This window comes from Nilaparvata lugens, chromosome 5, assembly GCF_014356525.2.
Source record: "Nilaparvata lugens isolate BPH chromosome 5, ASM1435652v1, whole genome shotgun sequence".
In the NCBI taxonomy this organism is placed as follows: Eukaryota; Metazoa; Arthropoda; class Insecta; order Hemiptera; family Delphacidae; genus Nilaparvata; species Nilaparvata lugens.
The window spans coordinates 44159906-44187224 of NC_052508.1; the positions used below are offsets into that span (position 1 = coordinate 44159906).

General features: G+C 35.4%; 2 protein-coding genes across 3 annotated transcripts in view; one reads left to right on the forward strand and one right to left on the reverse strand.

Moving 5' to 3' along the window:
* LOC111052324 (divergent protein kinase domain 1C) overlaps nucleotides 1–14134 on the forward strand; it is a 54997-nt gene extending 40863 nt beyond the window's left edge. For both annotated transcript variants that reach the window (XM_039428409.1, XM_022338966.2), the window contains 3 exons: nucleotides 1256–1505; nucleotides 12613–12948; nucleotides 13866–14134. In XM_039428409.1, coding sequence (XP_039284343.1) covers nucleotides 1256–1505; nucleotides 12613–12948; nucleotides 13866–14099 — 820 coding nt within the window. In that variant the 3' untranslated portion in view covers nucleotides 14100–14134. The remainder of the gene's footprint in view (nucleotides 1–1255; nucleotides 1506–12612; nucleotides 12949–13865) is intronic.
* A 9446-nt stretch (nucleotides 14135–23580) lies between these two features.
* LOC111052325 overlaps nucleotides 23581–27319 on the reverse strand; it is a 130943-nt gene continuing 127204 nt past the window's right edge. The window contains exon 4 of the mRNA XM_022338968.2: nucleotides 23581–23867. Coding sequence (XP_022194660.2) covers nucleotides 23600–23867 — 268 coding nt within the window. The 3' untranslated portion in view covers nucleotides 23581–23599. The remainder of the gene's footprint in view (nucleotides 23868–27319) is intronic.

Below are 27319 nucleotides of genomic sequence, written 5' to 3' on the forward strand. Positions count from 1 at the left end.
CTCAATGCAGGATGTTTTCTCACAGCTTGGCGTTGTTGTCATTTGAGATGAGTGTCAGAACTGGAAGTGTTAACGGTTGCCGGAATATCAGAGGCTGGGTTTTTTCCTTATTATTCATGATAGAGTAATTTTGATTGCAGATTCGTTCTCAGCGACCCCATGTTTAGCCAGAATGTTACCAATTTTTCTAATAATTTAAAATCATTATGAAAAGTCATTAATATGGTAGTACACCACGTTTCCGGAAACTTTTTACTGTTGACTGGAGTTATTATTGATTATAGGTAACACAAAAATCAAAACAATCGTGAGAAAGGAAACTGCTGATGAATGCGAATGATATCGCCACTCCATTGTTGTTTGTTTCGGCTGATTGGCTGAGCCTGGCTGGAGGAATCAAATAACTGACTGGACTGATCATTCGTCTGTCTGCTAGGCGGGACCATGCCGACCTTGTCTGGGTTGAAAGGCCACTGCGGCCGTTCGCTTTCCCAACAACGCTGCTATTATTTGCTGTCTTTGCGTGTAGTCTGAGTCAGCCAAGCAACCATCCTGCACTGCGGACCTAGGTGCATGTTTGCGAGCCGAACGCTGGGGAAAACGCACAACTGACTCACCCGAAATGAGCTAACCCACGACAGAATCGAATTACGGCCAGGAACGAGTCTGTGAGGAGGAATTTCAAATCAATCGCGGAAGGCACGTTGCGTTGCAGCAATTGAGCAACCATTAGAAAAGAAGCTCACAACTGCGAAGGCCCTCTGCTCTCTAGACCAGAGCATGATGGCTACTTACTTGTGGGAGGAACAAACTTAGGAACTCCCCAGTCCAGATACGCCCCCTTCTGCTCCACTACAACATCAATTCATCGCGCGGAATTTTTTTCAAATAATTAAGCTTCTCTGACGCACCTTGTAGTACTGGATAGATAGGGATATGTTGTTCGACGCATCATCACACCTGACCTACCAAACAAGTTAACTTGAAAATTTGCTTGAAGATTCCGAACTTACTAAGGATGGTTATAAGCATATCTTTTTAATGAATTAATCTCCAATTTTTATAATATTTAAATACGGTAATTAAGGTATATTTCGTATGTGAGGGTGTTTAACGCAATAGAAGAGAAAACAACCACCCAATATACGCATCTTCACAGTCATTATTTATTAAAAGTTTCAAGTGAACCAAGTTCTGTGAATTTTCAAGATTTGTGAATCATTAAATGAAAATAATAAATGTAATATTTGTACAGATTGAATGTGACGATCAGTGAACAGCAGGCCAGAAGTTACTCGAGGTTCGCGAGTGGAGTACACGCCAAGAGCGGTTCGGCGGAGAGACACGCTGAGATGCGGGAAATATGGAACCTGCTGCAGGACAGCGAGTACCTGTTGGCTGTTGTCTTCCACGACAAAGACATCTTCCCCAAGGTCATCGGCTCGTGTGGCCCTTACTTTGCTGTCGAGCATGTCAGTCCGGTCATGGTTGGAGATGCTAGTCAAGTAAGTTGGAGATTTATTGTTTTTAACAGTCCAGTGATTGTTTTATCAAGAGGCGGCCGATGTCAGCTCTGGAAGCCCATCCCATTAGCCAGGCAAGGGCTGAAAACGGGAACGCGCCAACTAGTCTCCCCGACAACTAGTCTCCCCGACAGTAAAGCTCCTTTTAAAACCACATTCGAGGGGATTTACTGACGGCGTCAACTGAGCTCCTGAGAGAGGAGCTTTACTGACGGGGAGACTAGTTGTCGTCAGCGACCGAGGAGCTTAGATGTCGTCTACGGTCCCGAAAACCAGTCCCCTCTGAACCAGTAGGGTATTTACTGTCGGGGAGACTAGTTGACGCTAGCGTGCAAGGAGCTTGGTTGTTGTTACCGAACCCGACATCCAAGCTCCTCGCTTGCTCTGAGTGCCGGAGTTTTCGCGAGTAAACTGACATAATTATATATTTCATGCACTAACTCTATGGATTTCCTGAAATTACGTCTGCTTTTCCCAGTCATTCATCGCTTTTTTAAGAGTTGTATAACATTTTTCAAGAACCAATAGTTCAAACTTCATAATGAGGTTCAGCTTAGGTATTGGTTCATATTTTTATGTTTTTATCCAAGAGCCACATTTCAAAACAACAAGCGAGTGAAGCAACTTCAAAATACTCTTTTGACTGATATGATGTACAAGAGGAATCTGTTCCAATGGGATTTACAGGCGAACGAAGCGAGTCCCATTGACACTGCCGGGGTCCAGGGGTCATGGAATCACAGGCAGTGGCGGATCAAGGAGGATCCAGCAGCAATAATATAAAAAATTGAAGTTAATTGAAAAATCTCAAAGTACAATACTCTAGGTTTTATCGAAACTATTTGATACTAGTCGGCAGGCTCGCTTCGCTCGTCTGCATTTTTCATATGGGCATGCTTCTTTCCATCAAACAGTCAAAAGAGACTTTTAGGAACCGTTTGATTCGAATTAAGTAGTGCAGGATGGAAAAAATCGTGTTTCTATTGGAATGAATAAATATTTCTCTGTAGAGACTTTGTTAGGATATTATGAAAATTATTGTTTTCAGTTCAGGCCTTTTAAATTTGAGATAGGAATGACGTGGTTAACTTACAAAACATTCATATCAAACCCTCTCAAGAATGAATTTTCCGAAGAAATATGCATAGAAAACTAAATGAAAAACTGGAGATAAGAATCTCTCTAACTTATCACCGCCATTACCTCAAGTTTACACTTTCAAATTCAGTTGTTCCTGAGCCGCCTGGAAAAACAACTTACTCTGAACCTAAAAAAATATTACACGGACCTGTGGAACAGATGTAAACAATTTCTGTTCATAAAATTATAAAAAAACGAAAAATATAAAAAAACTTGGAAAACGCCAGCTTTGAGCGTATCTTCGGTGAAATATTGGGCACCTCTCAACATAGTAGTTTTAGACCCTAGCTGACATTTGTTCACCCTGTGAACATCTTTGTACCTAATTTGAAAAAGCTGACAAAAAAAAGAAAAACACTTATTTCGGGCCTAGGTTTGACGTTATTCCACAGTTCTTCTAATAGAACATTTTTTACACCTAAGGCCCATGTTATACGAGCGCTAATTCCGCGGCGTTAACGCGGCGCTGGTAGCGCTGAACCAAGTTACACACAGCGTTGTTAGCGTGCACTATGGAAGTAACATTGCTAACTCAAGTTATCAGCGCTCGTATAACATGGACCTTGAGGTGTGTACAGATTTACGCGCCGCGAACACGTGCAATTCATTTTTCAACAGCTGATGCCAAGCTTTTTATATCTGTATCTTACCGTTTCTTTACGAATACAGATATAATCAGCTGATGGAAAGTGGATTGGTCGTGTTTGCAGTGCGTGAATCTGTACGCACCTGTTTACAAAGTTTGAACATTTTCTGTCTATTACTTCTTTTTAAAACTGAGAAAATGCAGAAATATTCTTAAACGCTGGAAAACCCGCTTATTTTAGGTGTATCTTTCGCGTTATTCCAAAGTCCTCTTACTACAACATTCTTACACCCTAGCTGAGCTTCTCCACTAAATTTGGATATTTTTGCTTATATATATATATATATCCCATCCACCTGAGGGCTATTCCCAAGGTGCGTCCACTGAGCGATCCATAGTTCAGAATAACAATAAGGATAGGCAGACGCTAAGAATGGGAGGACTTCTTTTCTTTTCTTTTCTTTATCCGGCGCTACAGCCCTAGGTGAGCTCTGGCCTCCTTCACAACACACCTCCATTCTTCCCTGTTCATGGCTCTTTCCTTCCATCCTCTTACCCCCATCTTTCTCAGGTCATCCATCACTTGGTCCACCCACCTGTTCCTTGGCCTACCTTTCTTTCTTCTGCTGTGCAACTTGCTATTAAAAACTATTTTCGGCATTCTAGCCTCACTCATCCTCATCACATGCCCCAACCACCTTATTCTTTGGGCTTTAATGAAGCGTAGCCTACTATATTTTTTCCTTTTATTAATGCTTCTATTTCCTCATTTTTTTTATTCGTCATTGCTGCTCATTAAACTGAACGGGACCGTAAATTCTTCTTAGTATGGATCTTTCAAAGATTTTTAACGCATTTTCGTCAGCCATATTCATCACCCAAGTTTCTGCCGCATATGTTGCCACTGGACGCACCAATGTTTTATATATTGTTATCTTGGTGCTCCTGCCGACCAACTTACTTTTAAATAATCTAACATTGGCATAGTAGGCCCTATTAGCTGCTTGAATCCTTTCTTTTATATAAGCATTATTACCTGTGGCATTTATTGGGCATCCTAGATACTTGAAGTTCTCTACAGTGGGAGGACTGGGATGTCATTAATCATCAGGAACTGTGACAGAGGAAGACTAAATTGGTAGTGTCGTATGTATACTTGCAATACAATATATTGATGATAATGATTGAATCAGGACTTCAGAACCCACCACCTTCCATAAAAACGAATCATTTGTTGTTCAATAATAATTTTATCCAATGAACTGTTATCAATTTTACAAACTGTTCTCAAAAGTCTGTGCAACTGACTAACATTTTACTGGTGACAATAGAAAAAATAGATTTGGGTACTATTACTGGTGATAGTAAAAAAACTCCTTAAGGCTGTGCAAAGGCTAAAAATAAACTCTCCACTGGTGATATTTTTCAAAGTTTTTCGATTTGTATATCATCAAGCTATCAAAATGAAAAAGTTTTCATAAGAAAACATTTTTTTCCATATTTTTTTCTCTTAATTTTCGAGATATGAGAGCTTAAAGTTTAAATTTTTGGCATATAACATTTCAAATTCGGTAAGATATAAATCCATGAAATTTAGAGGATATTGTTGATCTTATATACTTATATATCTTATATACTTCATGGCATTGTCCATCGTTTCCATGGTATCAAGTAAAACAGAAATTTCCTGAAAATATAGATTTCTGAGAAAGTTATTCAATTTACAAAAAATGCTCAACTTGAAAATAATCAAATCGAAAAACTTTGAAAAATATCACCAGTAGAAAGTTTAATTTCAACCTTTGCACAGCCTTAGGGTGTGAATTTAAGGAAAAGCTATTCCATTTCCTAAAAATGACTGAATAACTAAATTCCAGTTATTTATTGACGATTGTAGATTGGCATAAAATTAAAATATTTGTGATTGCTTGTGAATGTAGATTGCTTTAGATGTGAAGTTGATCTTAAATCTTGATATATGTGAGACACTTTATAACTTATATCTATTTGCAGTAGTGTTACTCATTCACTTGAAGAAATGCAGATGATTGATAGAACTTGTTGGAATTGTAAATTTTTATATATAGATATATTATAGGCTATAATGAAGATGAATTTGAACTGTTCGAAGCAGAAAGCTATTCGATCTTTGCTCAACAATTATTACTGATTCCTTTTTATGGAAGGTGATAGGTACTGATTCAATCATTATCAATGTATTGCGAGTATACACATACGCTTGTGGCCAGCCTCCGTCACTGTCCCTGATGATGAATGACACTCAAGACCTCCCATTAATAGCGTCTGCCTATCCTCATTGTTATTCTGAACAATGGATCGCTCAGCGGACTGCTAACCCCCAAAATCGCTCATCGGAAATTGCTCATCGTACGTAACCATTCCAACCTCCACACCTCTCAGCACGGTAAAGCTGCATGCGGTACTTTTTTTTAGAAATTAAGCTTTGTTGAATATAAAGTATTCAAAATCAACGAGGAATTGAGGTTCATGATGGAAATTGTGTAACATTCGCTACCTAAGTGTAAAAACAAAGTAGTACTGTATAGTACGGTACGTCTGTGAAGTTGGCCGAAATGATAACAGCCGATCAAATAAAATTGCTAATAATCGTTGGTTCAGGTTTGTTTTTGCAAATTTAGGATTTTTTTGACGATTGTTGAGGCTTCTAGATACTAGATTTTGTAGTTACAATTACTGCCAACCAACTTCACACCAGCCGACAAGTTTTGCTAAAAATTGTTGAAAATAATATACATCATTAGTTTAGCTAACGCTTTAGGTTTATTTTGACAAATGTGACGTTTGTTCGGATTTCTAGGTTTTAGATTTGAGAGTTAGAATTATTACTGCCAACCAACTTCACACCAGCCCTAAGATTCAAATCAAATCAAATCAAATTTATTTGTTTCCAACATTTACAGTATAAACAATATATAAAAAGATATAATTGAAACAACACTCACATGGACACGCAGGTCTGTTTGTGAGTTGTTTGAGTTCGTAATTACATTATTTAAATTATTATAACTTGAGAGAAATTCCTGGAAAATTAGATTTGGCTAGGTACATTGTATTGAAATGAAAAGAATAACTTAAATAAAGAAGTAAATTGAATTATGATATGTTAGATAATAGAAATTATTATTCAATCATAGAAATATTGTAGCACAACTACACACATACAACTCACACATACAGGGAGGGGGAAGACAGCCACACACACACCACACACATACATACACACACACCAACATTCTAAAATGGCTGTTAAATGCATTTAAATTCATTGGTTGATTACGGATGGAGGTAGAGAAGATGAAAATTGGAAGCTCAAAATAATGAATATATAGAGGAATAAAATTTGTATAGAATATAGGTCTACAGTAGAATAATTTGAAGCGTAAGCCTGGAGTTTAACCAACCGCGTTTGCGCGCAGCGGGGCTAGACGTACGCAGATCTCAAAATCAGATCACATTCGTCGTTATTTAGGGCAGATAACCACCCCCGCAATACTCTTTTGTATTGGTATATTGAGCATTCCCCCGGCTGACTAACAAACAAAGGTGCATTCCGCAGAATTACGTGAACCAGATATGTCACATTTCTGTCGCAGACAGATCTCATATTACGTGAAACACCAGAATGATGGAGATATGAGCCGCGGGTCAGGTAATTGTGTTGAGAGGAATTATTGAAAACAATCTTATTTTTAAATGCATAGGTCATAACAGATTTGATGAAAAGTTTTTTTATAGTGAGAACATTGAAGAAATTGAACAAGAGATCTGATGAATAAGTCCTTTCCAGACCTAGTCCAGCCTTGATAATTGCTTTCTGAGTTATAGATAATTCTTTAATGTATACATCACATGCACCGCCCCATGCAATAATACCGTATGACATGATGGACTGAGCAAATGAAAAATATACCATTCTTAATTCTTTAACATTGAGGATACCATGTAATTTAGAGAAAACGAAGATCAACTTTCTCAACTTATTTTTCAAGTAGGCTATGTGCTGCATCCAACTCAGTCTATTATCAAAAATGATACCCAGATATTTCATTTCATTTACAGACTCAATTGACCTGCAGTCACATTCAACATCCCACTCACGACCACACATGTGAAGTTTAAGATCCAACTGGGGAGGTGGGGCACATTTTTTGTGAAGAAAAATAGGCATGACTTTGGTTTTACTAATATTCATACTAAGGATATTGCTATCAAACCACTTTTTCAGTCTCACTACACCACTATTTGCGGTCCTGTACACTTCTCTCCAGCTATCCCCCTCAAAATACACAGCAGTGTCGTCAGCAAATAACAAAATTTTCCCCATAATATTGCTTTCAATTATGTCATTAATGTACAGGAGAAATAGAACCGGACCAAGGGTACTACCCTGGACTACTCCATAGTCTATTCCCTGGACATTACTATATGTATTGTTGATACTCACAATCTGTTTACGCTCAGACAAGTAGCTATTGAAGGTTTGACTGGAGATAATAAGAGAGATATAGACTGATTAAATGTTTTTATTAAGGGCGGATTAAGGACTCCAGACCCTGGAGATGAATTAAATTCGGAAAAAGATATAATTTTTTTTTTTTTTAATTTATGTTCGCAGTGATGGAAGTGACATCAACAAGCTTTCCTTCTAATAATCGAATTCATAGAATGTGTACAACAGTATCTGTGATTGTACTACTTCCCCGCCCGCTTCAAGATTGTTTTAATCGGTCCATTTGGGTATTGGTAAGAGTAATCTATGGTTTCCCACCAAAATTTCTGAAGGCATAACTTTTGGCAGCCTGAAAACCAAGAGATTTTGGTACTTTTTTCAGTTTTTTCACGATATCTCCAAAACCAATCGTTCAATCGATATTTTTGATCTATTCTTTTTTGAAGAGCATTTAATTATCTACAATTCTCATCCCCTAAATGTTTTTCTATCTCCAATAGGAAGCGAGTTATAGCTCGTTGAAAATTGTTAATTTTTTTCAACTTTGCGAAAAATCGCTAAATCCATGTTTTTTCCTTTTCACTTCTTATAAAGTGATATGTGGTATTTTTTTATCGTAATTAGAGTATTACCAAGTTGTCAATACAATCACTAATGATACAGTTGGAACAAAAAAGGTATATTTTAGGGTGGTGATTTAATTTATGAGACGCATGATTTGGCGCTAACTTCTTTTGGGTGAATTCAGACCAACTGATTGCTAAAAACGGTCATTGTTGGGAATAAAAAGTGCACGTTATATAGTGTTATAGTGTGAAAATTATAAAGTACATTCACTAGAGTAGATTTCATAAAAATAGTCCAGTTGAGGATGAAACAGCAGAGTGCCTCCTCAACACCCCCCCCCCCAACCTTCACCCAAAACACCAAACGATGTTAACAATACATCAGGTTAAAATATGAAATATGAATGTACTTTTATGTATAATCAGCTGATTTGGCAACGTTGCATCAACTCTTACTGGACTATAAAATCACTCTTAGGTAATTAGTCCCTACTCCAGTAAAAACTATTAAATCTACTCTAGTGGTTACTCCAGTTTTGAGGAAGTCATACCTATTATAGCTGCCTCCGTGGACGTTTGGATGGGCTAGGTTGTTTGTCGTTTATCTCCTGGTGCTCTGGTGCTTTGCCGGCCTCATTGTCATCATTATTTTCAGGGTTGCCAGAGTCCGTGGACAGGTCATCTTCATTCTCAAGGTTTGCCACCACCATATTTTCGCAGTTTACCCATCACAATTTTTGCAGATGGGTAAACATTTCAGACCTGCTTCCATGCATGTATATGCATATACCTACTGCATCCAGTCTTACATTAGCACACAATGTGCTGAAGAGACTCTGGTGCAGGCTGATGTTGTGTCACAACCACTTATGGTGTAAATGAGTATGTGGCTGTGGTTGTACTTGTAGGATTGTGGTGAAATAGCATAAAAATTATTATTGTTGATTTAGCAGGCATTTCATCACCATTTCGATGAATTCTAGAAGTTCATATAACTTTCTGTGTAATTTATAGTAAAATAACTTTTTTCTCATTTATTATTGAAATCTAGGATCCAAGCAAAAATACTATGTTATCTATTTGAATGAATCAATCTCATCTGATCTTTAACCTCACACATCATCCCTCTTCTGCAATCTTCCTCTGGGAACCCCAAATGACAACTGACTTGGCTCCTTTACAATAAAAAACTAACTCATTTTTCATGCATTGAGATTGTCACTGACCTTATGAGCAACGTTATATCACCATTACCACGATAAATTAATACCATAGACGACAAAAGAAGTAAAAATGAAACGTGAATTTAGCAATTTCTCTCAAAATTATCAATTTTCGACAAGATATAACTCATTTCCTATTGGAGATAGACGATATACCTAAAAGTGAGTTTATAGTCCTGTGAGAGTTGATGCAACGTTGCCAAATCAGCTGATTATAAATAAAAGTACATTTATATTTCATATTTTAACCTGATGAATTGTTTACGTCGTTTGGTGTTTTGGGTGAGGGTGGGAGGGGGGGGGGGTGTTGAGGAGGCACTCAACTGTTTCATCCTCAACTGGACTATTTTTATGAAATCTACTCTAGTGAATGTACTTTATAATTTTCACACTATAACACTATATAACGTGCACTTTTTATTCCCAACAATGACCGTTTTTAGCAATTAGTTGGTCTGAATTCACCCAAAAGAAGTTAGCGCCAAATCATGCGTCTCATAAATTAAATCACCACCCTAAAATATAACTTTTTTGTTCCAACTCTATCATTAGTGATTGTATTGACAACTTAGTAATACTCTAATTACGATAAAAAATACCACATATCACTTTATAAGAAGTGAAAAGGAAAAAACATGGATTTAGCGATTTTTCGCAAAGTTGAAAAAAATTAACAATTTTCAACGAGCTATAACTAGCTTCCTATTGGAGATAGAAAAACATTTAGGAGATGAAAATTGTAGATAATTAAATGCTCTTCAAAAAAGAATAGAACAATAATATCGATTGAACGATTGGTTTTGGAGATATCGTGAAAAAATGGTTTTCAGGCTGCCAAAATTTTGGTGGGAAACCATAGATTACTCTTACTTATACCCAAAAAGTAGAAGGGTACCTATTGGTGATTTTTTTTGTGGGAAGAGTAGGATACTTTATTTCTGGGTTTCTCCATTTTAGGCGATCCTCTCACTTTATAAGAGTTATATACACAATACTTGGGAGTCAAATATTAATAACTTAGCCAACGAGATTAAGTAATACCGCACTCTCGTAGAAAAAAAATGAAGACTAATTTTGTAGAAACATCATCACCTATCTGGGAATATTGACAAACCAAAACTCTTGACTGTTATTTTTAGTAGAGGAATGCTACTAATAATAGACAATAGTGGAATAATGCATTTTCTTCTGCTGTCTTCCTAGCTCTGACATTCCGCTATTCAAGGGTTGGTTAGGCTATATATTTAGGGAGTGCAATCAATATACCTGTATCGGACTATCCTTCAGTAGGGCGATCTCTGGCACAAGTGGTGAACTTCCAGCAAAGAACTTTGGAAAGGAAGTACATTGTATTTTGTTAATACTTTGAATACTTCATTTCACTGGTATTTCCAATTAAGATATCAATTATTTCTATCACAATTTTGACTGTCAAAGAATTGATCTCTAATTCCTTTTTTGTTTGAAGGAGATCGTATAAAATAAAATGAGTTAATTTGGCTCTTTTTCTTATGGGAAACTGAAATTTTATTTCATAAATCTAAGAATAATCCATTGGTTGAGAGATTTGAATTTCTTATATACATCTATGTTTTATTCATTTATTCATTATAACTGTTGAATTTTTTTTATACAAGCCTTCTTTAAGCAGAGATGGAAACATTTTTCTAAAAATCTCCATGTATAAGCACCGCTTGGTTTCTTCTTCACCAAAGCCAAGTCCGATGCTCTCTTAACATGGCCACACTTTAAACAACTTGGGCTTCCAACACTTTCATCTATTTATATAAATCAATTATCAGTTAATGTGAAAATTAATTATAACAAGTTTCAATTATGTAATGACAACCACGAATACAACACTCGTAATAGAAACATAATTGCCTTCCCAATTCATCGTCGCACAGCATTTGAGAGAACTCCCTTTTATTCTGGGAAGAGATATTTGAATAAACTTCCAGCAGACATAAGAAACATAGAGTCAGTGCAACCATTCAAAAAAAAAAAAAAAAAAAAAAACAGGAGAATATTCATTGAGAAAACGATTAACAGTGCTACCGTACCGAATTTCAATTTTAATCGATTTGAATAACGACACATTTTTCTGATTATTTTTCTAATTTAGACTAATTTACTAATATCCAATACGTTAGTACACATTGATAGGCTACATAGATTTAATTAGAGAGTAGATTTTTTGACTTTGTAAATAGATTATTCTTATCTACAATATTTAGTTATAGGATAGCTATAGGGATAATTTATTATTAGATTATTCTGACATGCCACCTGTCATTTGAGTGAAACTCAAACTTTGACGTTCTTGTGATAATTTAAAAAAAACAATATTTCTTTTTTCATTTAATCATAATAATTATCGAAAAAATACGTATTTGCATGATTAATAATGATGTTTCATTATTGAGATGATCTATTCTGGTAGCTTGTCATATTTATGCACAGTCAGCAAACAATTTGGTAACGTTTTGGAAAAGAATGGAGCTTTTGGCTTTGTCCAATGACAGATGCTGGCTTTTTAACCTCAGTCTCATTATAGTCAAGGTATTTCTGAGTAGAATATATTATATTTTTTCTGTTACAGAGTCTGATAGAAGATGGCGTAACTGTGTAGTATGAATATATTTGTGATTCATTCGTTAATTGTCACTCATTATAATTTTAAACGTTCATTGAATGAGGAAAAGTTACATTGAGCAAACCTTGATAAGGTACCATTCACATATCGTATTTTATATTGTAGTATCATAGAGAAAGGATTACATAAGAATATATCTCATGGTATAGGTCGTTCATGTTCCAAATTTCAAGCAGTTTTTTTTTTGTAAACTCAAGCCGATTACTGTGGACTACTGTCTATTATTAATGTTTTGGCTGGGTGAGAGTGTAAGAACGGCACAGTATGAAAGACTATCAGCGTCACATGGCTTCACGAAAAATAACTATTAGGACTATCGGCTTGAGAGCAGTGAAATTTGGAACATAAATGCTCTAGTATTCCATGGGATATTTTCTTACTCTAACCTTTATTTAGAGTGGTATCTGAGTTGTTAGCTGTTTGCAGAGCCTGTCAGAGGAGGGCGGCCATGCGAGCTGGGCGAAGCGCGTGCACCTGGCCGTGCTGATCCTAGACCTCCTGTCCGACCTGGACCTGGTGGTGACGGGAGGTCTGCACCTGTGCGACGTGAAGCCGGCGCACTTTGGCCTGTCGACTCGCACCGGTAAGCTGCAGTTCGTCGACTTGGACTCTGTGCTGCCTCACGCGGTGCTCGTCGACTCGGCCCTCGTGAGTGGCGGCGCCTGTCGTGTGGATGCCGACTGCGGCCTCTTCGACTGTCGCGCGCACTGCGACATCACTCGCGGCAAGTGTCTACCCGGCATCGCCAACAACAACCTACAGGTAACACTCACAGATCTCATCAAAATGAACATAACTACTAACAAATATAATCTTTTTGGACTCAGGGGACCTCGAATCTTCCTTACCTTTGGTAGTTGGTAGAGCAAGGGAAGTAAAATGTAGTTTATACAACAGTTTTATAAGGACGAGTTAGATTTAGAATTAAGTCGCAAGCGAGCAAGAGTAGCAAGCGAACGCTTGTCTTAAACATCTCACAAGTACTTTAAAGACCATATAAAACTGTTATATACACTACTTTTATCTACGATCACTTGAACAAAGTACACTACTGTATCAAATTGCTGACTTGTTAGGTTAGAAATCATCCAATTAGCATGAAAAATGATTGAAAGAAAATTATGTAAATAGCTATTTTATTCATTAAATAACTTGTTAACTCATTATCACAGATAATGAGAATAACGGTTACCATACGTACAAGTCTTCACTAGCCAGCCTTCTCGTGACTGAACCATCTTTAGTACACACAACAAAAAATGGTGCTACTCACATTCACTGCAGATGTCCCTAGTAGCTTGCAATGATTTTCTGCTAACTGCAGATGAAACTAGAGGAGATCAGATCAGTAGCATTCTTGAGGCAATAAATTTCTGTTTTTGAAGAACAGTATTAATTTATCTGGTAATTGTTACAGTAACAGTTACTTTAAAAAGTATCTGTAGTTCACTCGATTCATAGCGAGAGAAACATCACTACTGTATAATCATACTATAATGAGCTTCACCTCAAACTTCAGATATTCCCTGTAACCTATCCCCTAATGCTTCCCATTTAACCAATCTAGACCGTTAAAAGTGAATTCCACTATGCGCTTCCTAGTCATCTAGATTCAATTCAAATAGTTTATTCTCTCATGTACAAGCTATTCACAAATTTATTTTCGATTTGTGTTAAAGGTTGTTTGCGAGAAAATCTTCCTTGGCTGGCAGATATCGGGTCCGCTCATAATGCCCGGTCTGTTGAATTCGCAGCACACGCCGACACAGCTGTCCTCGCTGTTGCGCCAATGCGCCGACCCTGACCCCTCCCCTCATCCCTCGGTCCACCAACGACTCACCACAACTCTCGCCGAAATTGACAAAATGCTCTCTGCTACCAACTATGACTACTACGATGCTGCTAAAATGTAATCCATCCTCAATAAACGTGAATATATTTATTCTAATCAGTTGTTATGATTATCTAACTATCTACCTTGAGTTCGATTTAGAACAATATTTTGAGAATTCTCTTGATTATTTATTTACGATACAAATGTCACTGATGTTATAAAATTGTTAGATTGTTATAAATTGTTAGAATTGTTAAAATTGTTAGCTTTTGTCATGGAATCGAGAAAGGTTGTTGAAAGGAGAAGCTAATACTAACAAAATTGATCATGGCTGATATCGATGAAATCCTTACATCACTGGAAACTGATAACTTCACTCCAGAAATCGATGACTACATTAATTTTGTTCCTTCCATAAATGGAAAAAATGTTGAATTTTTAAATATTTTTTCAACTAATATCCGTAGCCTCCATGCAAATTTCAACCAGCTCATTTGTTGTATAAACAGCTTAAAAACTGATATACATGTAATTGTTCTAACCGAAACTTGGCATACCGAGAACATGCCATTCACTTACAAGATCTCAGGTTTCACCGAAGTAAATAAATGCTCAAAGATGAACAAATGCGACGGTCTGCGCATTTATGTTAGAGATAATATTGATGTCTGTGAGATTGCCTGTAACATAGTTGATGCCAACTCTTTGTGCTTGGAATTGAAAATGTCGGATGAAAAAATTTTTAGAATTATAGGAATTTATAGATCACCTAGAAATCAAAACACTGAGAATTTTATCAGCAGTCTAAATAACTTCCTCGATAATATACCTAATTCAATAACTGTTTGCATGGTTGGTGATATAAATATTAATATTCAATCAACTAGCACACAGGTTCAGGAATACCTGCATATTTTACTGAGCAGAGGTTATAAGTCTTATATAAATGGGAGTACTAGAGTCTCGACCACAACTGAATCGTGCATAGATCACATATTTTTCAAAAATAACAGCAAATTCAACTATATTTTTGGAAATATTTTCAAAACAACAATAACTGATCATTATTCTGTACTATTACACTTGGGTAATGAGAAAAATCCTGAAACCACTTCACATAGAAACAGGCCTACAAATAACGTTAAAATTGCATACAACTACAAACTAATTGCTGAAAAATCGGAAAAAGAAAATTGGAATACTATTTTTGGAAATGATGATACTATAGATACCCTAGTTGACAATTTTGTGGATCGTATAAATGGTTTTATGGATTCAAGTAAAACTGAGAAGTATATTCCTCGCCGAAAGCGTCCCTTAAAACCTTGGATTACGGACGGAATAATAAGATCAATTATTATACGGGATAAAATGCATGATAAAATAAGAAAAGGCCCTGCAGATGCTGATTCGATAAATACATACAGAGTTTATCGTAATACATTGAATAGGCTCATAAGTGAGGCGAAGGATAACTATTATAGGGATAAAATAGAACAATGTAACACCAATAGTTCAAAGCTTTGGAGGTGTATTAATGAGGCTATCGGGGAGGGGAAGAAAGAGTGTTGTAAAATTGGAGTTGATGCCAAGAGGTTGAATGACTTTTTCACCAATGTTGGGGAGAGACAGGCTAAAACTATAAACAATGATCCCACAAGCTCTCCAAATTTCAATTTCAACAACGATGTAATTGAAACTCCTCTACCGAATTCCTTCTTTATGAGACCGACAAACTTCAATGAAGTTCAAGCGACAATAAAAGAGCTGAAAAATAACTGCACCCCAGGCTTGGATAATCTCAATAACACAGTACTCAAACATATAAGCCACACTATTTCACAGCCGCTTTCCGTGATTTTCAACAAATGCTTTGAACAAGGCTACTTCCCTAAACATTTCAAAACCGCCAAGATAAAACCTTTATTCAAGCAAGGAGATCCCTTGGACCCAAGTAACTACAGACCAATCAGCCTTATTAGTAATCTAGCAAAAATCATGGAGAAAATTATAAAGAAGAGATTAGTTGTGTATTTGAACAAGCATAAAATAATAGATAAGAATCAATTTGGATTCCAGACTGCGAAAAGTACCGAAGATGCGTTAATTGAATTTTCTAATACTGTTTCACAAAACTTGAATTCCAATTACAAATCTATAGCAGTTTTCCTGGATATTAAAAAGCCTTTGATACTATACCACATAGTTTTCTTTACAATAAACTCGAAAGATATGGCTTTAGGGGAATATTTCTAGAACTCATAAAGAGCTACTTGAGAGATAGAACCCAGTCTTTAACAATCGACGGACTTACTGATGTCTCCAAAATGACCTCCTACGGTTTGCCTCAGGGAACGGTACTATCACCAATCCTCTTTATATTATATGTCAATGACTTATTAAAGCTGAAATTAAAAAACGCCACAACTATATCATTCGCAGATGACACTGCAGCTATTTTCCATGGGGAATCTTGGACTGGGGTACATGAAATTGCAGAACAGAACTGTTTGCTCATAAAAAATTGGTTGGACAGAAACACCCTGAGCCTGAACATTGAAAAAACCAATTACATCACCTTCGCATTCAATACAACTGGTAAACCTGATGAGAATTTAAATCTGAAACTCCACTCAAACTGCAACAATAACTGCACCTGCCCTACTATAAAAAGAGTCAAAAGTACCAAATATCTAGGTGTCCAAATAGATGAAAATTTGAAGTGGGACATACACATAAAATTTATTTGCAGAAGAATGAGATATCTATCCTATAAATTCTACGAAGCAAAAAAAATTCTGAACTCAAAACATCTAAAAATGGTTTACTTTGCACTGGTCCAGTCCATAATTCAGTATGGTATATCCGTATGGGGGGCTGTTATAATTCTCACTTAGAAGAGCTTTTCATAATTCAAAAATCAATAATCAAAACAATTTTAAATAAACCCAGACTTTACCCAACCGACTTGACTTTCAAAGAGTTTAATGTGTTAACAGTTAGGCAGTTGTACGTAATAAATGTAGCGAAATATATAATCAAACATAAAGCTAATTTTCCTTGCACAAATAACACAATCAATAACCTGTACAATCTGAGACCCTCCTCAAATAAGTATCTTATGTACAATACAAACATTGAAACCATCAGAAGACAACTAATATATTTAAGCACTAAATTGATAAATAAAATTCCTGAAGAATATATCTGCTGCGCAAAATTGACTAAAAAAATAAAAAATGATATTAGTATTTGGATTAAAACGAACTATTTTTTCTACCTGTAAATAAAACAAAGTAAAAGAGGAACTTAGTGTTTTTGTGTGCTCACTTACCAATCTAGTGTGGACCTTTTTATTTATTTTTCTTTATTAAATTAACTATCCTATCATCCCACCTCACCTTTTTTCCTAATCCTTTATTTTCCCTCTCAAGGATTGAAAGCCTTCCTAGTACATGGGTAACCATAGTTGGAAGAGCTTCAATCCCACCCCTTTACACCAAATTCTGAATTAGCATCTTGTACGGACATTTTTGTTTTTTTTTTGTACTAATTTTGCTAGTTGTTTATTCTTGTTGTAATTTAATATTACTTGTATTTTATGTATGTGTGTAAAGGAAAATAAATTGAAATTGAATTGAAATTGAAAATAATAAGGTAGTACTTTTTCTTCCAAATTTACGTGATTACACAGTCCTAGATGAGGTTAGTCTTTCACGTGTACAATTTCTATACAATTATTACAAACTGAAATGCTCTCTGCCTACTACTGGGAGTACTTTATTGATGGTTTGAACGAATGAATCTCAATAAATTCAACTATTTCTTTGAATGCATCGCCATTGATGATCTAACTTTCAACTATAGCCTTTAGAAATTCTTGGCCGAAACTAGCGTACGCTTTTCAGCTGATGGAAAAGTCACTGGTTCAGTCCATGAAGAATTTCTAGTAGGCTATGTTTCAACATAGACTAGCCATATACTATGTGCTATGAATGTGCTTCCACCTACAGTTCGACGAACAACAATGATTCATTTATTAGTTTCTTTTAATAATCACCAACTGCAAATGCAACACCACTACAAATGTTGATACAATATCCGCGAATTATATCCAGCCAATATATACAGGGTGTTTACCAACTGCCTACCAATACTCTAGGGCATTGTTTCTGGGTAAAAAACATATCTAAATATCATATTTCATTTCATTTTTTTTTCGTTTCATTTTTTCATCCCACTGACCACCTATGAAAGGGGTATAAGGATTTGTCAATTATAATCTAAGTCGTCAATCTTTGCATTCTATAATGCAAAAAGAATTCCTCACTGGAGTAAGGACAAACCTGCAACTCCTCTCTCACCTTAATTCTGAACTTTTCACCTGTAAGAGCTTTTATGCGTGTTGGCAATGAATTATAAAGCCGAATTCCTGCACTCTTTACCCCCCTCTCATACATACCAGTTCGATGAATGCTCTGAGGTTTTGTCTAAATCTGGTATTGTATGAGTGGAACAACTCTCCTGTATTGAACCTATCTTTATTCCTATCAATAAAACAAAGAGCCTCTAAAATATATACACCTGGTAGTGGGAGAATCTTTAACTCTTTGAAATAATCTCTACAACTTGCTCTAATAGATTCACCCACCATCACTCTAACTGCCCACTTTTGAATCCTAAATATATGTATTGCATGAGTTGAATTGCCCCAAAATATAACACCGTATGAAAGAAGAGAATGGAACACAGTAAAATAAACACTTCTAAGCGTTCCTGCATCCAGCAATTTCTTCACGGTTCTTAGAACAAATACTGCTGAGTTTAGTTTGCTTTTTAGCTGGTCTAAATGAGGTCGCCAGGAGAGTTCAGAGTCCAGCACTACTCCAAGTACCTTTGCCTCGTTTGATGAACCTATGTTTCCATCTCTCGTATCCAATACTGCTTCCCGAGCCGTCCTGAATGGAATCTGCATAGTCTTATTGTAATTTAGTACCAACATATTTGAGGCCAGCCATTCTTCTAGTTTCTGAAGAGCTCTTCTACTTTCAGATTCCATATCATGCTGACTGTTACTTTTCAATAAAATACTTACATCATCAGCGTATAAAACACAGTGTGCTGGCTCAAGGTGTGGTGGCAAGTCGTTAATATATAGAAGGAAAAGCAAAGGACCAAGGACTGATCCCTGAGGGACCCCACTCCTCGCCTGTAACCATTCCGACTGATACACAAAAGAGTGAGACTGTATTTCCACCCGCTGATGTCTCTCATCAAAGTATGATACGATTTAAATTGTCCGCAAGTCTTCAGTTACTCACACAGCGGCCATTTTGCTTTTTTCACTTATTATTTTTTTTTCTAAATAATGCTTGAACATACGGAATTGAAACTTTGCACGATCATTTATAACAACTAGACAAAGCTAGAAAAAAATTATGGTCATTTTTCAAATACTTAGAACAAAATGGCGGCCATTTAAAATGTTGTTTCTTAAATAACTCAAAAACTGTTGGTTTCACAAAAACTTTACAAGAATAACTTTTTTTAGTAAATTTAATTGCCTATCGATTGGTACCAGATTTTTTAAGATTAGACCAATATTAACTGATATATGGCAGCTTTAGTGGCTGGTGACCCACCTTTAGAGGGTTATGTAACGTTATTTTATTTTTTGAAATGACCTAAAATCGCTTACAATTAACATGCAATGCAAATAGAGATTGTTGCATCATTGAGGCGACTCTATCAGCATGCCATTGTTTCCACTGCAACACACTTTCAGTGGTAACCTATCACGGATGCCATATCTCAGAACGGTACAGTTGATCCATGTGTCGGTGGCCGAATCTCATTTCCATGCGCCTTAACAGTTCATTAATGTCTTGTCTGAAGTACTGCCAGTGCATCTCCACGAAGCGACAGGCTCAACATTGCAGCCTTCACTACCGGCGTCCATCCATGTATAACTGCAGCTGTATCAAACAAGGCACGGTTATCCTCCCATGGCATTTTTCCATCAAAAGTTGGTAGTCCACTGTGCTGAGTTGGCATAACAATAGGCCCATTGCAGCTATTGACTGGGGTATCCTTCTTAAGGTGGATGGCAGAAGTATCATTCACTTTCAAGGTTGCTCTTGCCCCACCATTGTCATTAATTTGTAGCTCTGAAGACCTCCTCCTAAAGGTCTCGCATCCATATCAGTATGTTTAAACATTATTTAGAAAAATAAGTGAAAAAAGCAAAATGGCCGCTGTGTGAGTAACTGAAGACTTCAAAACAATTTAAATATGATATTTAGATATGTTTTTAGCCAGGAACAATGCCCTAGAGTATTGGTAGGCAGTTGGTAAACACCCTGTATTGTATAATTATTATATACATGCAACCTTTTATTCAGTATTTACTCTTACATAAAGTAGCTCCAGTGCCGGTAAAATGACAGTTTTTAAATTGTATGAATTTTCACTACTCACTGCCTTGAAAGAGCTAGTCAAGAGATGAAAGAAGCTGTTTCACTAGTTATTTTTTGCGAGTTCTCTGGTGCCATATATATTTTGAAAGATAAATACCACTTAAAATAAACTGATGGATTGAATAAAACGAAAACAATAAATCATGAATACAACAATTTATATATGTTACTCAAGTATATTAATGTCTAGAAACATTGACATAAAGTTGAACAGTTTAACAACTAACTTACTATAGATGAAATCTACAAATAATTATAATCCCTGAATAATAGTACAATAATATTGAAATGTATGATGTTTACTTAAATTTCTAAACTTTTGCTCTAAGAACAGTTGAATGATTCTTCACACGTAGGTTTTATCACGGTTATAAGAATAAAATTTCAAGAATATTTGTCATCACATACATCTATAATAATAAATTACATCTATCGAATATTTCTTATGAAATTGTTCTAAACAATAAGTAATAATACTCTCAATTGAATCATTGAAAAATATAATTAATTATTCAACAGTTTTACATAACAATATTATATTAAAAAGTACACAGATTTTTTTCAAAATTTTAGTAACGCCTCGAGCAATTATCATGATAATATAATATTATTATATATGTAATCAACGAGAAAATACATAGAAAATACTCATTTAGTTTGAATAACATGGTTAGGATATGTACATTAAAGTTATATATATTCTTAACTTTCTAATGTAAGTTTTTAAGTGTTTTCAATCTATTTATATCGTGTCTCCTGTTTTAATTTATATTATATATATATATATATATATATATATATATATATATATATATATATCAACCAGTTACTTGCTAGCAAGTAAGCGAAACTGCTTATCGGATGTACCCGGTTGATATATTAGCATGTTCATCCATCCGCGAATTTTTAAAAGTTAATATATATACCGTATATAGAAACATTCCCTCTTTTTATGCAATGATCTATTCTTTTATTGATTATGAAATCACCAATAGTACTATATTCCCACCCAAGAGCTAGTGATACTGACTAACCAAGCTTTTCCGGATAATTTGAGTCTTTTCTACTTCAATTTCTTTTAAAAACTCTAGGTTTGATGGCATTTTCTACATCAAAGATAACCTAGCACAATCCTCATAAATCGTACTTGCAGAATTTAGCAGTAGTGTTCAAAAACTTGTTGGATGATTTCAAAACTCATAATATTAGATTCAAGTGTACATACTTGTACCAGCTTTCTTATGAATGGATGATTGGCTACTTTGTTCTTCTCAGATAAAATGGAACAAAATTTTATTGGCCCAAAGATCAACGAAATATTGATTACTTCATATCAATGGAATACACATACTCTAGTCCACAAAAAAAAATACTTTTGATTTGGAGGAATATGCGGCGCAGAGAAATGGAGGGAGATCAGCTAATTACAGTGATGAATAGAGTCATAGGTAGAAGCGCAGTTGCCAATTTGTCGATTAGACTCAGTTGACTCAGTGCTTTTAGACAGGGAACTTCGCATGTGTATCGTGAGCACTTGAACACTCATTGGAAATTAGAGGACGCTAGCAGGTTTAAAACGGCAACATCGCGCCGCTGCATCCCTACTCTCTGCCGCGCATGTCCCTCCAAGTCAAAAGTAACTTTGTACAGACTATATGAGCACTCACAAGTATGACTTCACTGGGTTAACTGAGCGCTCAGTTAATGTCAAACCTAGCGCCTGTCTCCTTATCATCCATTTAACAACTTAATAAATGAATTCTTCAACATCTCTTCGGAAAGACCATTACAACTCTTTCCCCTCATAGCTTCTCAAACACTCGACACCTCTCTTATTCACCTTCAGTAAACTACCATTAAATATTAATAAAGGTAGCCTATCACTCTCATTGTGATTTTTTTATTGTGGATGATGCCCACATGAGTTTTTAGCTTGTGCATGGGTAATGAATGTATGAGGGTGATTTGATTAGGGCAACCAGGTAGCACTAGCAGACTGAAGTTTCACATTACCCAGTTGTCTTGGCAATGCTGGCCGGCAATTTGAACGTAGTAAACTACTTATGTTGTGACTTGTTGCATAACTTTTCTTAAATTATTGTAATTGTATTAGAAATTCACCTCAAATGTATTTGAATTTGTAATTCAATAAACAAATTCAATTTTAGGTAAATCAAGTTTCACAAACATTGAAAAATGTTGTTGCATGACTTCATTCAATTCAATAGCAATACGGTGTTGATAGCTCAACTTTGCGTTAAAATTGTTATGGCATTATTATTGTTTATGTTCTCATTAATTTTCACATTTCGTTCTACAATTTTATAATGTATTTCATATTTTAAAAATAGCGGACAACTTACTCATAGACTTTTGATACTTTTCTGGAACCCCATTATACATTAAAATTCAAAATTAGGATACAATTTAACAGGTTGAACTTGTCTATTCCATTTGTTCATGGTGGCAGAGTTGAAAATTTGACTCGTGGAATCATAAAACCTCGTTCCAATACTAGGTACTCAAAATTATTTTTCTTGACAATCAATTCATTTCCCTTATTGACTATGTAATCAAGGAAATTAATAATACTGAAAAAATTATTTCATAATTTTCTTTCATACATGTTCGTAATACAATACAAAAATATTTTTATGTGAGTAGACAACTTGTAGGCGCGTGACAGGTTTGCATTTCATGGATGACGTAATTGAAGAATACAGCACCGATGAGGAAACCGATGACCCAGATACGTACAAAAAGCAAACTGCCAACAAAATTTTTATGTTTTCTATTTCGGGGAGAATAATAATTATATGAATAAATACTTCTATACACATTAATATTATCCTACATATGGAGGAAATGCAAAATCTATCCAAAAATTATTGAATTTATAATTGAAAATTACTCTTGGAAATGGTATAGACAAATTCAAACACTGTTCTTATTCAAAGTGATTTTGGAATAACCAAACGCATCTTTTTGGAACACACCTAGTTCATTCTAAACTGATGATATCCATAAATTCTTGACTATGTTTCATGGGAACAAACACAAATAAATAAATTCTTGACAAATTAGTGGCATGTTGTACTTATTTTTACTGGCCGGGAAGAGGCTGTACAGGCTTGAGTATACCGGACAGAGGGATGCGAGACGAGACAGAGCAAGACGTTTTCGACTGAGAAGGTGTGAAGTTGGTGCCGGCCACCAGTCTGCTAGTGTCAACAATGAAGAAGGCGGCCTCTCCTTCTTGCTTGTAGATGGAGATGAGAAGTGTCAGCATCAGAACTATGCCTCCTATGCAGAACAGTGTCACTCCAGTCAGTCTGCACAGTTGCAGACGTGAGTTGAATGTTATTGCCCATCTGCAAACATGTCAGTTGAAACAGTGTTCGAATAATGTAGTATTTTTAGTAAGTAAATATAACAAATAGTCAGCAACATGCTGCTTCAATAATAGCCCAGTCAATAAAGGTTTTTTCGATCCGAAAATTAGATAAAATCTGAATCTTTCACCATCGATAGAACCCTCCCAGAGGGTCATTCTCCCAAAAGTCCCAAGAAAACCCCTTGGAGCGTTCCCCCCTAGCCCCCCTCAAAGTTGAAAAATGCAGGTAATCACGGAAAATCAATTATATCTGTACTCATTGATCGGAAACAGTTCTATTATATACCATTCGATTCGTTACATTATGGACTACAATATTAGTTATATTCATTTTCTCAATAAAATTAACAGTTCTCTTGTTAAAATAATATATATGTAAAAATTTAGGGGGTTTGCGATTTGATTTTTTTGTTTTCTCCGATTAACTTCAAAGCAAGTAGTTTAAAGAAAAATGGGCTGAATGATTAATGTAGCCACTCTCATTGCAAATCCATTGATGTATATTGTTATGTATTTGCGATTCAATTTGACGCCGTGGAAGGGGAAACAGTCGACGCGGAACGGCGCGGCTGACTGAACATAGTAAACAGCAAATAGCCATAGTAAACAGCAAACTGGAAATCAATTATCTCTGTAACCATTAATCGGAAAAAAATCTATCATATGTCAATCGATTCGTTAAATTGAGGACTACAATATTAGTCGGATTCATTTCCTCAATAAATCGAACAGTTTCCTTGATAAAATAATATAATGTAAAAATTTAGGGGTTTTTCGATTTGATTTTTTTGTTTTCTCCGATTAACTTCGAAGCAAGTAATTTTGAAGAACAATGTGACGAATAATTATTGTAGCCACATTCATTGCGAATCCATTGATGTATATTGTTATGTATTTGCTATTCAAGTTGACGCTGTGGAAGGGGAAACAGCCGACGCGGCTGACTCCCTTCACCATAGTAAACAGAATAATACTGCTGTCCACATTGCATCTCATTTACACTATGGCGCTCGAAACAATTAATTTTGTCTATTGTTTTGACATGCGCTGTATATAGATTTTCACTTTTCAATACTCTGAAAAAATATTACAATTTTCTTGATTTAACCATGCTCATGATAAAAATCAGGATTTTGTTGTTTGCTCACAGAATATATTATATTAATTTGAAGTGTGCCTTCTCCATGCGAGTCAGAGGTAACACAATTTGATAACTCTAGTTTCAGATATTGATGTTTTTCAACGAAGTTTCATGATATATTATGTGTCCGACTCCTTCATCTTATCCTTATTTTGTGAAAAATTAAGATTCAAAATTTCTTTTCATAGCTTTTCTTGTGTTTTATCTTGTTTCATCACTCTTTATAATTTAAACACTTGATAATGGAATGAATATAATCAGATCACGTGAACCAAAAAAAAATGGTGGGCCTACCTGGGATACTATATGATAACACTGTACTCCTGATAAGTTGAAAATTTTCAAGCTGAAAGTAGATTAATTTGTTGCACATTCGGTTCAAATGTTACCAAATATTACCAATATCATCACATATAGTGAGAACGAATTACTCTGAAGCTTTCTATTCTCACTGAACATGAAGAGGCAATACCAAGCTAGGACCTTGAGGTTTTGTGAATGAAAGTCATACATAATTTCGCTCCTGGGTTTTGGAAGATTTTGTGTTATAAATAGTCACGGATAAGTACAAATTTTGTATTAATTTCATTATTAATTGTTTCTTGATCACGTTTTATCATTTTGTTTTAGATTTTAATTCTTAATTCTATTTTATAAGCCAAACATCGTTTAGAGGTTATTTTGAGGTTAGGTTTTCGAGATTTAAAAATAAACATAGATAGTTTACTTGACTAAAATTATAACCTAATTAAAATCCTATCATTTATAAATCAATTATTATTATTGCAAGTAATATAATTTCTTAGATAGGAAGATGAGCTCAAATAGAACACCGAAGGTTATTAATAGAAATGTAAACATTGCAGGAGTACTTACGCGTTCCCAAAACCAAAATTCAAAAACGCCAAAACCAAAAACCCCAGTTCCTCAAACTACTTTAGCCGAAAAAGTTGCTCAACTACAAAGTAGCCACACTAATTTAAAAAACCAATTAGAAGTAACTCTAAAAACGTCTGAGGAAGAAAGGTTAGGGATGGTAGAAGAAATTAAATCTTTGGAACTGATTATAAAATTACAAGATGAAGACCATAAAAAAGAAATACTAAATCTAAAAAATCAATGTAGTCTAATGTCGGAGGAAATAAAGAAACTAAAATCTAAATTTGATAATACTAAATGTATGATAGAACCTCCGTCCAAATGCAAAAAAATAGAATCTAACCTAAATGATGGGAAATGCTCTGAAAATGGTCGAAATAAAACGTACAGTGAGGTTTTGAAGACAGCAACCAAAAATATAGCTGAGGGAAATAAAGATAGGAAAGGGAGAGTTCTGCTACTGACGTCCAGTCATGGACGTGATTGCAGTGATCTCCTTGATAAAAGATTGAAAAATAAATTTGATGTCCAATGTTTTTTCAAGCCAAGTGCATCAATTAATGCAGTTGTAGAGTCAGCTAGGGAACAAACTAAAGACTTTGATGAAAATGACTATCTAATTGTACTGGGTGGCTCAAATAATATAAATGAACCTAACTTGAATCATCTTCCTCAAGTAACAGAAAAAATCAAGGAAATTGTGCCACTCAGCAAAAAAACAAACTTAATAATAAGTACTATTCCTAATAGGTTTGATAGGCCAGAGTTAAATGAAGCAATCAATTCGACAAACAAATCAATCCATAATACAATCAACAGCCTAAAAAATAAGAATTCTAAACAACTGGGGATTTGTTTTCTAAATGAAAGGCTGAAAAGACATAACTTCACTAATCATGGGTTGCATCTAAATCGATCTGGCAAAGTAATATTTTGTAATAGATTGGCAGAGCTGATTGAAAGCCGTTTGCAATCCTCTGGTTTAAAAACAGTCAAAAAAACAAATAACGATTTTTTAGTAAATTGGCTCAAAACAGGGAAAGGGAAATAGCTACAAATGCTAGAGATAGAGTAGCACAAGATGGTAAGGTTTTTAGTATTTATCATCAAAATATTCAGTATCTTCGCAACAAAATTGACAGATTAGAAGTATTTCTTAAACAGGAGGATCCTGACATTGTTATTTTCACAGAGCATGGCTTAAAAATAAAGGAAATAAATCAAGTTAGGATTCCAGGCTATTCACTGAGATCAGAATTTTGTAGAATAGCTCATAGAAGTGGTGGTGTATGTATATTCACTAGCAATGCTAAACATACCCAAACTTATGAACTGGATTTTGTTAAGAGATTTTCTGTTGAGATGGATTTAGAGGTGACGGGACTAAGGTTAAAAATTGATGATCGATT